Raw genomic sequence first — 17,023 nt, 5'->3', positions numbered from 1 at the left:
GGGAACGGAAAGTTAATGGGAAAGTAATATGAAACAAATAATAGCTTTGGGGCTTTCTGACATACTATCGTATAATATTGGGAATATAATTTTTTATATTTTTAAGAATTTTGAATTCAATTTAATAAAAACCGGACTACTCTAACAACATATGGATGTCAAAAAAATGGTCTAAAAAAAAGAATGAAATAATTATTTTATAATATCACTGAAGTCAGCAAGAATCTTTAAAAATTGTTCATGGTGTTACTAAAGTTGTTATTATTTCTTATAACGGCAAGGATATACAAACTTCGGCTTGCCGAAGTTAACTTTCTTTCTTCTTTAAAAGGAACTTGCTCAATTTGGGTTTTTGCTTAACAAAATTGTGGCTAAAAATTCAACCAAATCCTGATTATGTTCATTAAGAACACGTTCAAATTCGAACTTCAGTTTATATCGTTTTAAAGTTAGTTCTGGAGATCTTTGTAGCCCTGCTGCTAACACTATTTTTTTGTTGAAATCGTATAAATGACTTCACATCTTTCTTAAATTTAAATTCTAAAAATGGGAAGAGCCAACTAACATTGCCATTTATCAACGATACTTTTTTAAGTCCAAATATTAAACAAACATTGTTTAAATCCAAACGACCTTATAAAATGTGTACACTTAGAGAAAAGAGCGATCCCATCGTTCTCGATTATTATATTAACAATCTTAAAAAAAAAGTGGATCATGGGTTCTTGGGCAAGGTAGCGAACTGATAAATACACACTAAAACTAATGCAGATGTAAAACAGTTACTTTTTTCTTCATGAAAGGTTGAAAATGTACCAATTTGAATATTGAATTACTAGTTCACAATAATAAAAAAACCCTTGTTATGCTGTAGAAAAGAGAAGAATAACAATACACAAACAAATGCTCGTCAGTATACCCTATAAGGTAATGTGGGAAATATGATGGTACCACTTTCGTAAGGCCCGAAAGAAAAGAAACATAGTAGCAAAAACTGTTGCTAAATATACAATTTATACATGAATTTATTAGCTCTGGCACTGCTGAAACACACATGAAGGGTTTTTTTCTCCACCTTCATGTAACGAACACATTACATGAACATTTTCAGCGCGATAACTAAAAGAGATAGATTAATCATACCGCATACGAATTGAAAGCGTCCATCTCTCGTTTCATTTGACAAACTTATTTTAAACAAGTTCCATTAAAGTAATTAACAATTTCTTGTTGTGTTTTTTAGTTACTCAATATGCGAATATTTCTTCTCAAATTGGGAAGTGAGGAGTACATTTCTTTAAACTGAGAATTTTCTGATCATTTAAAATTTTTTTCCCCAATTCAATTTCAATTGAAGAAAGTCACTGATTCTTTCTTTAAGCAGGATAAGTTTGTTAATCACTACCACTCTAACGCCAAAAAATGTCTATCTGGTTCCCACATTTTGGAAGAATTTTTTTTACTGTAGATTGAAATTGATTTTATAGTTCAAAAACCTATCTTAATGCTGATAATCTTATCAATCGCATTGTTATTTTAAAAGGTCTCACCTGCAAGGCTTTGGCTTGGTCGGTAGTACTGCTACCTTTCACTCGGGGGGCTGTCATCGCCGTGTGTGTGTGCCGCCGTAATAGAAATTTCAAGAACTTCAGAGGAACAGACTAAATGGTATATAATAGTCAGGGCACTCAACTGAGGAGTTTCCTTGTTTTATTTAAAGCGTCAAGAGTATCAAACGTTTAAATATAATGGAAAGTATTGATAAGGGTCCCTAGCCGAAGTAATCTCTTCATGTCCGTTCATCCCCCCCTGAACTCTGCTATATATAGCTCTGCGGGACCTGATATATTCTATCTTCATCTTCAAAGGCTTCTACGACAGGCAACTCTTCCTCCGCCTAAGACAAATGAAGGGGTAACAGCATTATCCAAAGCTTTGGATCTGCACCCAACTCCTGGCTGGTAAAGTTGAACAAAGGCGGCAGCGGGTAGCTATTGGGCATGCGCAGCCCCAGTGACTCCATAATGCGCAGTTCATCGTAGAAGCAGTGACCTAACGCCACCATAGGCGGTATTCTAGCAGACGACTCGTACACCAAACAGGAATTCAGCAGATCCGACATGTCTCGGGGCACAGCCGCGTTCAGTAGCAGGTCCCAGCTGGGGCGGCTGGTCCTGGGACGCAGGGAATCCCCACATTTCGAGAGGATTTCAGGGGCCCGTTCCAAGCCCTCGGATCCCAGAAGATTGACGATGAACCTTAGCTGCTTTCGATCATGCTTGTGGCTCGCAAACAGGGGAAATCCTTTGAGTAGCTCCGCTAGCACGCAGCCAGCACTCCAGATGTCAACTGAGCAGTCATAGAGTTCGCATTTGGCAAAGAGCTCCGGAGCACGATAGAGCCTGGAGCAAATGTAACTCAGGCTGGGCTCATTGGGAACCAGGAGTTTGGCGCTGCCAAAGTCACTGAGCTTAAGCACCATCTTATGGTTGTCCATCAGCAGATTCTCGGGCTTTATGTCCCGGTGGCAGATGCCCAACGTGTGGAGATAACCCAATCCCCTGAAAATTTGATACGAGAGGATGCGCACATAGATGAGCATATCCGCGGGTTCCAACTGCTTGAGGTGATGGCTTATGTAGTCCAGTAGGTTCATCGGCATGTATTCCATAACCAGCATTATGTAGCTCATTGGGGGAATACCCAAGGTAACGCAGGAGTGCATGATGAGACGAATGATGTTGGTGTGCTCCGTTAGCCGCCCCATTATCTCTGCTTCCCGCTGACAGAAATTCGGATTGTAAATAATCTGCTTCACGGCCACCAACTCTTCAGAGTTGTCCAGCCTGGCTTGGTATACCCGTCCAAAGGCCCCACTTCCTACCAGTTTCTTAATCTCAATCTTCACCGGAACGGGTTCCGAACTAAGACGACCTATGGCATATGTCGTGACCACCGAGTCGTTAGGGATGATGAGAGGAATTTGATCCGCCCGCTGAGAACAGTGTTTCCCGGACTTCTGCTTGTTTTCTTTGTTTGCTGTCGGCAAAAATGGTCAAAATAACGTTATGAGTCTTAAATGCAGACAGTAACATAAGCACGTTTCTCACCCATTTTTTAACAGCGACAAAAATGGTTTTATTTATTTGTACGAAAAGAGCCAATTATGACTCAAAATGGAAGGAAGCAAAAATAAAACGTCAATTTTTTGATAAATGAATGGGTAATGCCACCTAGTTACAATATGACAATGGTGCCGAGAACGAGTAGTGTTGGAAACTAAAATGAACAAGAAACGCTAAAGTCGATGGCATCGACTATTAGATACCCGTTACTCAGCTAATGGAAGTGTATGAGGAATGATGATACATATGCTTTAAGGAAATCAGGTTCTTAATCATCACACCATAAACATTCAAAAAGAAAAACTTTTTAAATTTATAATTTTATACCTTCGCAGTCAAAAGTTTGCAACGCAGTGAAGGAGACGTTTCCGACCCCATGAAGTATATATAATCTTGATCAGCATTACTATACGAGTTGATTTAGCCATGTCTGTCTGTCCCCGTTACTAGAACTTTCCTCTCAGTTTTCAAGCTATCAGGCTGAAACTTTTCCAAAAGTCTTCTTTTACTTCTAGGTAGTATATGAGCCGGAACCAGCCGGATCGGACAACTATGTTTATCTCTCCCATAGAAATAATGGAAAAAAACAATTTAAAATATTACATCTTTGTTGTTTCTTAACATACGCTTAAAAATATCATACTTTAATTAGTTCTGAATTTCGGATCTAATATAATCAAAATCGGAGTACTATAGCATATAGCTGCCATAGGAACGATCGAAAAATTTGTGTGCTTTTGACTTCATTTTTTGAATTTTTAAGTAATTCGAATTAAATTAAAATTAAATTAAAAAAAAATCTGACGACTCTAACATAACATAGAAAAAACGCTCTAGTCGAGTGTCACGACTATCAGATACCCGTTACTTAGCTTAAGGGAGCAAAGGGGGAATGAAGATATGTAAGAAGCAAAGCGATATTTTAGGGCGCCACCTACCGGCTATTTCAGTAGATGTTATGTGGGCGGCAGACATATTTAATCGTTTAAGACGTTTGTGGGCTTAAAATTTTGATTCTATCATAAAAACTGTAGGCGCTACAGAATTTCGCGGATTCTCCCGCTGAAACAAACGTGCGCTGAGCAGGAAGCGCAGGAATCTGCTTGCCAAGTCTGACTTTTCTAGCCTTATATTTTCCGAGATCTCAGCGTCAATACGGACAGACGTACATGGCATCGACTCGGCTAGTGATCCTGATTAAGAATATACTTTATGGGGTCGCAAACGCTTTCTTCTACCTGTTATTTATTTATTAAAGCTGATAGTAAAGTTTTTATAACTAAAACTAACATAGAGGGTTGTAGTTCTAGCTTATTCGACTTACTTTATTCATATTTTACATTTTGATTTGAGATTAGATTATACAAATTTGTTTTTTAAGGAAGGATATTATAGTTGCTATATTTTCTGCTGATGGGCGCTTAAGGTAGTCAGTGGCTTTGAGATTTTTAAAAAGTAGCTGCTTGTCCTGGGTTATTGCTGGGAATGAGTCTAGGATGTGTTCCATGTTAACTGAATGTCCAAGACGGAGTCTTATAAATTTCATTTGGTCAATTCTGGTGATTTAAGTTAGAAAGTGTTGATATGTGTTGATGTTTTTGTACTATGTGTTGCATTTGTTTATAAGAGTTTCATTTTCTTGCCTCAGGTGATATTTTAGAAGCTTGCAAAAGCTGTCGTTGAATTTTGTTGAGATCCGTCCGTGTATATAAATGCATGGTTTTTGTAGTTTTGTTTCATTAAAAAGTTTTTGGAATGTTTCAGGTGAGGTGTTGTTTTCTTTGTAGTTGTGCAGCGAGGTGTTGATTATGTTTTGTTGTAGTTGCCATGGCGGTTTTGTTTTGTACAGTTTTGTCGGTTGGAAGGGTATGTTGAGAAGTTGACAATTTCCTATAGCTCGATTTAGTGTTGAGGTCCATTTTTTTCTTCTGGTTATTGGTTTGATAAATTTGTGTATTGGTGTATCTTTTGATCGGATAAGGTTTTTGAAGAGCTTAGTTGTAAGCTGGTCTCGCCGTTGCTCGATGATTGGAATGCTAGATTCGTAAAATGTATATGTTGGTGTTGCGCGAAACGCACCTAGGGCTGCTCTAAGAGCTGCGTTCAGTGTGGTTATTATTTTGTTTGGTATATTTTTCGGGGCGTATCCATAAGACTGAAGTGGGTAGTCAATTTGAGTAGAGTGTTTGTTAAACTTGGGACTGGCTAGGCATTTTAAGTTTGTTGGTGAGTGATAGTATAAGAGTGTCAATATGTGAGATGACAGGGATGCGCCTGAGTAACTTCCCCAATATTTTATTTTTCTAAAGAGGTGGTTTAGGTTGATGTTAATGTTCTTTTTGTTTTTTAAATGTACTAATAAAAGGAAATCGTCTGCATATGCGCTAAATTTAATCTGATACATATATATACGATATACGACTACATCATATAGCTCCCATAGGAACAATCGGAAAATTAGTGGTTAAATAATATTGCAAAATTATATCTTCGGTGTTTTTCAACTTATAACCTCCTACGCTTGGAAATAACATTTTTTATTTGGTTTTGAATTTCGAATTAAATTTTATTTAAATCGGACGACTATATAATATAGCTGTCAAAGGAACGATCAAGCTTTGGGGCTTTTTGACATATTATCTTATAATATTGGGAATATACATTTTTATACTTTTAAGAATTTCGAATTCAATTTAATAAAGTTATTGATTATTTTTTATAGCTGCAAGGGTATTAACTTCCTTTCTTGTTATAATTATTTTGTTAATTAGTGCCGTTTCTTTGTTTATGTTGGTTGAGGGAGGGTATATGTTGTTGTTGTTATGTGTGTGGGTCGCAAAGGTATCCCAGTTTGCTTCGCTTAATTTAAAAATTGGTGTCTTTTTGTTGATGATGATGTCGAAAATAAGTGAGGATGATTGGGAAGTGATCACTTCCGAAAAGGTCGTCTATTACATTCCAGGTTGTCAGTGGTGTCAGTGAGGGAGAACAAAAGCTGAGTTCGATGTGTGTGAAGGTGTTGTGTGTAGTAAAGTGTGTTGGTGATTTGTCATTTAGTAGGGTGAGTTGTGATTGTTCAATGAATTTGGCTACTGCTTTACCTCTTGAGTTGGAGTGTGTGGATCCTAGTTTTGGTGCCAGCTGTAGAAATCTTCTGTTATCATGACAGTTTCGTTGCTTATGTTAAATACGTTGTTCAGGTTATTGCGCGAAAAGGATTTGTTGGGTGAGATATAAGTTATCTTTTGATTTTATTTCTGCTGCTATTGCTTCTACGTCTTCATTAATGTTACTTTGGGTGTGTTGGATTGATTTGTGGATTAGCAGGGCTACTCCTCAAAATCTGTTAGATTCAATGTTTGTTAGTGTATTGTAGTTTATAGGTGTCGGTAGACTGTGGAAGTATTGTATGTGTGTTACTTGGAGTGAGATTATATGTGGAGAGTGTGTCTTGATGAGTATTAGAAGTTGGTTGTACTTGTTCAAATATCCCTTTATATTCCATTGTTACATTCTTAAGGACATAATTTATTGAAGCTTTTGTGTTTGTTTTACAACGTTTATGCTGGAAAGGTTTGGTCGTTGATCCTTGGCATTTAGATTTTAAGATAGGGTGGACTTTTCTTTGGTTTGGCTTCTAAGTACACGGTCGTTTGGTGATGTTGAGGGTATTTGAGAGTCGTCATTGGCTGCAGGAATTTGAGGTATCTTATTTATCTCTGCATATTTCTAGTCCAGCTCTTTAAGAAAATCGTCTAATCAGTTTGGTTTTTTATGGATATCGTTTTTATTATGTATTTGTGTTTCAGTTGGTCTGGTGGGGTTTTCTGTTGGTGATGGATTTTTTAGGGTTTTGGACGTGTGAAGTATATGGATCGGGCATTTTTTGGGTCTACTTTTTAGGCGATCCGGCCATTAGGCTATGAGCTCCTGTTCTTTGAGAAAGATTGGATTGACCCTCCGCACACCTGGAGAAAACCAGCCAGGCGGAATATTCCTAATAGCGAGTAGGACAGATGACGACTACAAGTCTCTTGCTGAAGTCCCACTATTCATCGTTAAAAAAACAATAGACAACACAAATCAAGAAGTTACAAGTTGCGAAAAAAACAAAGACGAAAAACTTATAATTGTAACCAAAAACCTATTGCAAGCTGAAAAATTAAAAGTCTCTTTGGTTTACCTTCAAATAGTCCGTACATCACTATCCCAATTAACGAACAAGTTATATTAGAAAACCTTAGACCTCAAAAAGTTGATGAAGTTGAAAAAATTTATAAATATACCCCTGGCCAAATAACACAAAAACTGAAAAAAAGAAGCAGGTCTAATCAAACTACCATTCAAACTTACCAATCTCCCAGAATATATATACATACGTTGGATTCGAAAGAGTCCAGGTCCGCCCAAACATCCCTCCTCCGATGCGCTGCACCACCTGCTCGCGAATTGGAAATACGGCAAAGTTTGGCAAAATTATCAATCTGCTCAAACTGTGGACTTGCTGGCCATGTTAACAAAGAGGAAGCTCTAACATGCTTAAAAATCCAACTGCATCAACTGCAGAAATTGCCCAGTTTTCCTGTCACACAAGGAAGTTCAAGCGATTAAAACCTCAAACAAATTGGACAAGAGGACAGCTTGGTCCATCTACAAAAACCGCCACCACGATGGCTCCCTGTACTCCTCTGCAGCCAAAGCTTCATCCTCCCAATCTAATCAAGTTTAACCACCGAAAACATCAATACCACCTACGCAGCACTAACGGTAAGCTACGAATCTGATGAGCTTACCCTCACGAATGCGTCCAATTTTGACCCAGATAAACACATGTCATCCGGTTTCGAAATACAAGACGCCAATTCGGATCATACAACATAAAGAAAAGCTGAAATCCTACCTATAAACATCCCCAATAAAACAAAGAGATTGCTAAAAAAACGAACAAAACTCGATCATGACTAGAGCAAAACTTAAATCCATTTCCTCTTCTGCATAGCACTGGAAATTAAATCTTTCAAGAAACTCAATATTGTTTCGTCCTACATCCCACCGAACAGAAAATTGACTGAAGCAGACCTCGAATCAATAGACCCTAAAGGAAACTCTCTAACATTATACACAGGAGACTTCAATAGCTGTAATAGTTACTGGGGTTCTGCCACAATTAACCGTAGGGGACGAATACTAGGGAAATTCATTCTGGACAAGGGCTTCATCATTCAACAATGGCCAACCAACTCACTTCTCGACCCATAAATCGCTCACACACATCGACTTAGCCTTTTGTTCGCGCGACCCGAAAAACTTATTGTGACTTCAAGATCAGCGACTCTCTCCAAGGAAGTGACCACTTCCCAATTACTATCTAGCAGCATCTATGTATCTAGCAAAAGAAAGGAAAACTACTTCCATCAACGTTTTTTTTTAACAAAAAACAAACAAACAAACAAATTTGAGTCACTCACAAACATCTTCAGTAATTCCATTCCAACGTCAACAAACATAAATCAGGGAGCAAGTAATATTAATAAAATTATTCTTTAAAGTGCTTAGAATAAAAACTGGAAAATTTAAAAAGGATAAAATCAAGGCCTGGAAGACCTTCAATAGAGATATGTCGGCAAATAATTTAATTAACTACAAAAATCTATACGCCTGATACAGAAGGGAAAAAAGGTTAAGTAAAGCAAACAGCCTCTTTGAGCTCACATCTAATATCACGCCGCAATCTAAGCCGGAAACAATTTGAAACAAAATAAGAAAGCTCTGTGGCCTCCGCAAGGCCACAAATATCCGTGCTATTAAAGACAACCATAGTAACAACCTTCTTATTTGCCCGGAAGAAATTGCTGAAGCATTTGCAAAACATTGGTCTCTTCGCTCAGAGGACACACAATTTTCCACAAGCTTCATCGAAGGAAAACAAAAACTACCCACATTAGACCAAGTTACCCCACACACAGAACATCATCATTCATAGAACAAGACATAAACTTTTTAGAATTCCAGCAGCCCTGAACATTTTAAAATTGAAAATTATCCAATGATTTCACAAGCCCGGTCAAAATGAGAATTATAAACCTATCACTATCACCATTATCCCAATGCACAAATCAGGTACGGACAAAACTTTAATAGAATCCTACGGACCTATTTCCCTTAATCCCTGCTTATCAAAAACATTACATAAAATAGTGTCGAAACGGCTATGGTGTTTTGCAACATCCAACAAACTACTAAATAGCCGACAGCTCAGATTTCGAAAAGGGAAATCTGCTATGGACTGTCTGCTCTACGCAGATGCTCTCATCAACAGAGCCCTCAACGAAAAGAGACACCTTACCATCATATCCCTAGACTTTGCCAAAGCCTTTGAAAGTAGGGCTTCACACAATCATCAACCAACTCTCGACATGGGGCTGTGGTCCATTAACGCTTGGTGCCAGAAATCAGAAGCAATGCTCTCTGTTCCAAAATGCAAGCACATCCATATATGCAGAAAGAACGCCTGCTCACGCCAAGAGTCAACACAAGATTCGACCATCAAAACGGTAAAGGAACTGTAGTTACTAGGACTACCTTTTGATAACGGGTATAAATTAAGTCCCACGTTAAGCAATTACAAAAAATGCAAAGAAAAATCCCTAAACGTAATAAAATGCTTACCTAGTCCAATCAATAGAAAATAGAACCAAATACCTTAAAACGAAACTAGTCCACACTATTCTTCAACAAATAAATACAACAGATCTCCAAAAACAAAAATAAAAAAATAGAAATCCGACGATCGACCAATGCATTAAAACACTTTGATATCCCGACCCGAGCTACTAAAATACTGAAATCAACAAAACCTCCCGGCTTATAGACACAGTCCTAATAAAAGTCCAATTAGGCTGGCCAAAAAATTAACCACGAACAATGATATTAACCTCAAAAAGTTCCTAGACATCAAGCACGAGATTATAAAACTAGGTGTCCTACCAAATTACTCCTCAGATTACACAGCGGAGGCAATTGCTATTCTAGAAGCTGTTAGAATTGCCGAGAAGAAAAGAGGTAAAACCTGCATTTGTCTCACTGTCAACCTTGAAAACTGTCCTCAACTATAACAACGCGACATTTTACGTTACATCGATTCGGGACTTAATCATAAAACACGCCCCAAATATCAAGTTGATATGGGTCCCGAGTCACATAGGGATCAAGGGAAACGAATACGCCGACACAGCAGCGAAAGCTGATACAAGATCTAATCTCCATTCCAAACTTAAACCGACGAGTCGATCTAGCCATGTCCGTCTGTCCGTCCGTCTGTCGTCCGTTTCTACGCAAACCAGTCTCTCAGTTTTAAAGCTATCGAGCTGAAACTTTCCCAAAAGTCTTCTTTCTATGCAGGTAGTATATAAGTCGGAACCAGCCGGATCGGACAACTATATCTTATAGCTCCCAAAGGAAGTAACGGGGAAAAAATTTAAAAAAAATTCTATCTTTCGTGTTTTTTAACATATACATTTCTAAGCTTGGATATAAGATTTTTAAAATAGTTCTGAATTTCGCATTAAATTTTATCAAAATCGGACGACTATATCATATAGCTCCCATTGGAACAATCGGAAAATGAGTGGTAAAATATTACTAAAAATTATATCTTCGGTGTTTTTTAACTTATAACCTCCTACGCTTGGAAATAACCTTTTTTATTTGGTTTTCAATTTCGAATTAAATTTTATCAAAATCGGACGACTATATCATAAAGCTGCCATAGGAACGATCGGAAATTAGTCGGAAAACATGAAATAAAAATGATATCTTTGGTGTTTTTTAATATATAAACATAAGTTTATATATAAAGGCTTGAAAATAACATTTATTAATTAGTTCTGAATTTCTAATTAAATTTGATTAAAATCGGACGACTATATCATATAGGTGTCTTAGGAACGATCGGATAATTGGTGGGAAATAATATGAAACAAATTATAGCTTTGGGGCTTTCTGACATATTATCTTATAATATTGGAAATATAAATTTTTATATTTTTAAGAATTTCGAATTCAATTTGATAAAATAATTGATTATGTTTTATAACTGCAAGGGTATAAACTTCGGCATGCCGAAGTTAACTTTCTTTCTTGTTCTTGTAAATATTATTATTAAGGAAAGTCTTAGCAACTATGGCCGACTCCTCCCTATACATAAAACTTTTGGTAACAGTGTACAAATAAATAAATAATTATGAAATAATTATTACTGTGGACGGCAGTACACGTAGTGGCAAAGCGCATCAGGGAGTGTGCCAAGTCATATACTATGTATATGTACAGATATAGCCGCAGAATTAAAAACCTGCTCTGATGGTCCGATCGTAACAAGCAATACACCAATCAAAAGGAATCGCAAAAGCCAAGAAGATAGAAGATTGCATACAAAGAATTTAGAAATTCTAATTTTTTTGGGAGAAAATGCGTTGAACGACCAAAAGAGAGTAGGGTGTTGAATGTTCTTATTCGACAATAAATGAAATATTCCTTTAATGCGGGAACGTGAAATTTTTGGCTGAGGCGGGCAGAATGAGAACATTTTACAAAGTGTATTTACTTAGTCAAATTAACAAGCATTAATTGACGCAAAAGCTGATATCAGAACTTTTGTAAGTAAATAGTGCGCGATCTTCACGACCCCTTACATCGTTAAGAAATGTTTCTGTTTAATTTTTAAATCTGTTTTGATTTGTTGATTTGATCGTATTTTTAATCTTTTCTTTAATTTTGTAGAATTATGAACATTTTTTTCTTATTTCTATAACTGCAAGGATATACAACTTCCAATTGCTGCAGTTAACTTTCTGTTCGTTTTTAAAATTTTTTTAAAGTATTAACAGAAAAAAATGGTTTCCAAATCCTGATACAAAAAAAGGTAAAATCCGTTCTTGTATGGAGTCGGAAAACTCGCCTGGCAAACTTCTGACTAAACTTAGTATACCTTCTGTAAGGGTATTAAATAGGAAAATAATTATTTGGCAGATTTGTTCGATGGCAAAAATCGTTTTGCCAGCTGAAATCCAAAAGTAGATTATGTGTATGCTGCATCGACTTTAATATGGTAAAAAGTCGGTCGTCAGTTCCAGCTCCCTGTTTTTTTATTTGTCGTCTCTTTTGTTTTTAAAAAACTTTTATCCCTTTCCTTTTCGCGCGTGAGAGTTTATGGACCATGCATTTGCGGAAATGTTGCCTGCCAGTGTATATCGCTTTTACTCTGCGGTTCAGAGTTGGAATTCATGTAATTCCATTAACACAGAAAACTTCCGCTAGAAAAGAAAATGGGCGAACACTCACTCTAATGGCGAGTGCAAGGGCTTGTATGTATAAGGAGGTGTGGTGGAATTTGGGGGTGGTGTGGTTTCTCCATTCTGTGGAATAGGTAAATAGATTATACACTCAGACAACAATTCAGAGTAGGTGAGTTTAAAACGCGTAGTGCGTAACGAACTAGACGAGTCGATATAGCCATGTCCGTCTGTCTGTCCGTCTGGCTGTCCGTTTCTACGCAAACTAGTCTCTCAGTTTTAAAGCTATCGGGCTGAAACTATTTTAAAAGTCTTCTTTCTATTGCAGGTAGTATAAAAGTCGGAACCAGCCGGATCGGACAACTATATCTTATAGCTCCCATAGGAACTATCGAGGAAAAAATTAAAAAAAAATTAATTCTTTGGTTTGAACACACAACCTCCTACGCTTGGAAATAACATTTTTTTAATTGGTTTTGAATTTTAAATTAAATTTTATCAAAATCGGACGCCTACATATAGCTGCCAAAGAAGCGATCGAAAAATTAGTTGGAAAATAAGAAAAAATTATATCTTTGGTGCTTTTAAACATATTATCTTATAATATTGGAAAAATAACTTGTTATATTTTTAAGAATTTCGAATTCAATTTAATAAAAATCGGACTACTCCAATATATAGAAGTAAAAAAAAATGGTCTGAAAAAAAGAAAGAAATAATTTTAATCCATAAAAATTTCATATGTTGTTACTTAAGTTGATTATTTCCTATAGCTGTAAGGGTATACAAACTTCGGCTTGCCGAAGGTAACTTCCTTTCTTGTTTAGCTTTTCTTTGCTATACCTCTTGCAACGTAATAAAAATTAAGGTCGTTAGAAAGTTTTGTGGTGATATCAAAAATTTATATAGATATTACTTATAATTCTAGCTCTTATTGCTTCTTAATAATCAGAACAATGAAAATATAATTTCGTATTCGCGTGAAACTAACTTTAAACAATTATCCAGTGTATTCTTCAATAAATATATATATGGTGTGCCTAAATTTCAACATTTCTGTCGATGTAATAATTCTCACAATTATTTAGCGTCTCTATGTGTAAAAGTCTGAGCTAAATTATCAAAACTTCCCAATCCTTTTGCGAAAGCCAGTGTGACATTAAAATTAAATTCTCAAATCCAAATGGCATATTTTACGATGGTATGAATCTGTCTCCGAGCAACAGGTTCTCATCAGTTCCTCACCATCCCATTTCTCGAAAAATCTCCATGAGTACCAATGAAAAACTTCCAAACGGAAATGTCAGTTAGGCCAAAAGTGCGGAGCTGTGCCCATCCTGGCAGACATTTAGAACATCCGTTTAAATAGCATTTTCTGCTTCCTAGCTTTTCTCTCTTTATCTGTCCTCTTTTTCGGCTTTTAGGGATTTTATGTTTTCCGGGGGGCTCCGCCATTATAATTACAAAGTGAATGGCACAGATGGGTTCAAATGGATGTGCTCTAGAAGCTTGAAAGTGTACCGGAACATTTGTCTAGGTTCATGCCAAGTAGATATAGATCTCCTTCATAAAAAAGGGCTCAATCAACTGACTCTTTGCCGATGCGTTCATTTCAATATATATTACCTCTTATCAGTACTTCTCTCATTTGAAATGGTAATCCGTGACACTTGAAGTTATTTTTGTGCAACCCGCTTGAATATTCGATTGGATTTAATTTACTTTTGATGCAACATTTTGATAAAACGTTCAGTAAATCGACGTATTATGTAAATTAATCCGTGTGATTACTTGTACTTCTAAAAAAATGCTGCACTATTAAAAAAAGGTTCTTGAAAATTAGAACAAGGAAAGTCTGAATAACTATGTAAAACACCACAAAAAAAAGTTTATTTATTTACAAATTTGTTGTATTATCCAAAGGTTTGAGTTGGAACTGTAATGAAATTACTTAAGCTGCTATTTTTCTTCAGTGCAATACCAAAAAAAACTGTAGAATAAATATTTATATTTTAAAGTAGCCTTCACTTAGAGAGCATTCTTTGACGCTGTTCAGTTGAAAAACGTGCCTTATTCGGTTCTCGTGGCCAAGCAATTGACGTTTCAAAGCCAACGGCTTAATGGAAATTCGCAATTCGTGGGAAAAATCTTTCAATTGGAGTTGTGTTCTGGGGGGCACAGAAAGCTGTGTGTACTTACCCACTGTATAATTAAGCAATATTTGTAATTGTGGGGAATGGGTATACGAGAGTCGCGCCTGCCACCGCCCACCATACCGATTAAACAAGAGGGAAGTCTATAGTTCATTGCATCGACTACCAGATACCCATTACTCCGATAACCTTTTTTTAAACAGAAATTAGTCTATCGTCGTTGAGAAACTTTAAAATAAAATTAAAAAGGTATAAAATATAGTGGTCCGATCCGGCTGGTTCCGACTTATATGCTACCTGCAATAGAAAGAAGACTTTTGGGAAAGTTTCAGCCCGATAGCTTTAAAACTGAGAGACTAGTTTGCGTAGAAATGGACGGACAGACGAACCGACATGGCTAGATCGACTCGTCTTGTGACGCTGATCAAGAATATATATACTTTATGGGGTCGGAAACGTCTCCTTCACTGCGTTGCAAACTTCTGACTGAAATTATTATTTACTAAAGTTGTTTATTTCTATAAATGCAAGGGTATACAAACTTCGGCTTGCCGAAGCTAACTTCCTTTCTTGTTGATAACGAAAAATGTAAACAAAATTCTAGCCTCTTATTGCTTCCGAGCGTTCTTCAGCGTTCAAACGGACGGACGGACATGGCTAGATTGACACAGCTAGTGATCTTGATCCAGAATATATATACTGGAGAAAACGCCTTCTTGTACCTTTTAATTTACCCTGTTATTTTACGAGTAAAAGGTATATCAACTTTTGACGCACCGAAAAAAAATACAAATTATTTAAAATGTTATATTGTTAATTTATTTAACAATAATTTTTTTCACAACATACGTTTTTTGTGAAAGTTAAAACTAATCTGATAAACAAAAACAATGAAATTTTTTAAATTTGTCACTTGTTTTTTTCAAATATTTAAGAACATAAGTAAGAGTGTTAGTCAAATATTTTTTTGTTTTTAAAAATTTACAATTTTTTTTGCATTGGAAATTTGCATTCATGGTGGAATGCCTGCGGACTTGGAAGTTGTTTGCAATTGCTTGTGCTTGCCAGGTACGTGTGTAAGTCTGTATGCATGTAGCCACACCTTTGCGATGCACTGTGGTCTCGGTCTCGGTCTCGACTCGACCTTGAACTTGGTATTAGATGCGAAGCTCTCTAGAACCGGTTACCGGCTCTAGGCGGCTCTTTGTACTGTAAAATAATGGGCAAAGCGCAAGAAATCGGTGACAAGCACGAGGCAATGCCAATACCCAGAGGGAGACTTAAGGGCAAACGGGAAAACCAATAGCACGCTGTTCTAGATGACAATATTTAAAATATTTTCATCTTCTTTGAGCTCACAGTTATATATTTCTTAGTTAGTTTAGATTATTACTGTGGTCTGGTAAAAGAATATTTACTTTTTATCCATATTAAAAATTTGTGTTTTATCAGAAATTTTAAACACATTTTCTATATAGAATATTTGAAAATAATTTTTTCTACTAAACTTATATCAACCAGGAACAAAATTCTAGGTAAAGAAGCAAGGGTCGTGACGCACCCGAAATCATAGATGACCGTAAATAAAAAGGGTTCCCTGGAAAAATGTCTGTGATAACTGTGAACGGCAGTACACGTAGTGGCGAAGCGCACCAGACAGTGTGGAAAGACAACTATTTATGTAACCGCAGAATGGAAAGTCTGTTATATTAGTCCGATCGTCACGAATTATACATAGAAAAAAAACGAGTCAAGATGGTAAACATAACGCCCGCGGAAAACGTTATGCGATAGACCAGCTGGTAAAGTGTCTGTCTCTGATGCTAAATGTCCCAGGTTCAAGTGCGCGCCGAAACAACAACCGCTTGAAGCATTTAAAATAATATATAGTACTTCTCTATAATTGCAATTAAAAAGTTTCAGTCAAATAATTTCAGACTTCAAATAAAACAAGAAAGGAAGTTAACTTCGGCAAGCCGAAGTTTGTATACCCTTGCAGTTATAAGAAATAATCAACTTTAGTAAATAAATTGTTTCCCGATCGTTCCTATGACAGCTATATCATATAGTCGTCCGATCTTATTAACATTTTTTCGAAATTAAGTACTAATTAACAAATGTTATTTCAAAGCTAAGAAGGTTATACGTCAAAAAGCACCAAGGCTATAATTTGTTATATACTACTATCTCACCAATTTTCCGATAGTTCCTATGACAGCTATATGATATAGTCTTCCGATTTTAATAAAATTTAATTCGAAATTCAGAATTAATAAAAAATGTTATTTCCAAGCTTAGATGGTTATGTGTTGAAAAACACCAAAGTATATAGTTTTTTCATATTTTCCGACTTATTTTCACATCGTTTCTATGGCAGTTATATGATATAGTCGTAGGAGGTTATATGGTAAAAACACCGAAGATACAATTTTTCATTTTATTTTACCATTAA

The 17,023-nt window shown here is 36.3% G+C and overlaps 1 protein-coding gene across 1 annotated transcript; it reads right to left on the bottom strand.

The window, feature by feature from the left end:
• Nucleotides 1-1,671: 1,671 nt before the first annotated feature.
• Nucleotides 1,672-3,243, bottom strand: LOC108036718 (glycogen synthase kinase-3 alpha). Its single transcript, XM_017113018.3, has 2 exons — nt 3,111-3,243; nt 1,672-3,039 (listed from the first exon to the last, which is right to left on the bottom strand). The coding sequence occupies exons 1-2, from the start codon at nt 3,112-3,114 to the stop codon at nt 1,898-1,900; spliced, it is 1,146 nt and encodes a 381-aa protein (XP_016968507.3). The 5' UTR covers nt 3,115-3,243; the 3' UTR covers nt 1,672-1,897.
• Between the last annotated feature and the right edge of the window lie 13,780 nt (nt 3,244-17,023).

Source organism: Drosophila biarmipes, chromosome 2L, assembly GCF_025231255.1.
Source record: "Drosophila biarmipes strain raj3 chromosome 2L, RU_DBia_V1.1, whole genome shotgun sequence".
Lineage (NCBI taxonomy): Eukaryota > Metazoa > Arthropoda > Insecta > Diptera > Drosophilidae > Drosophila > Drosophila biarmipes.
Note: the sequence above shows the minus strand (reverse complement) of the source record. Positions and strands in the feature narration are given on the sequence as shown.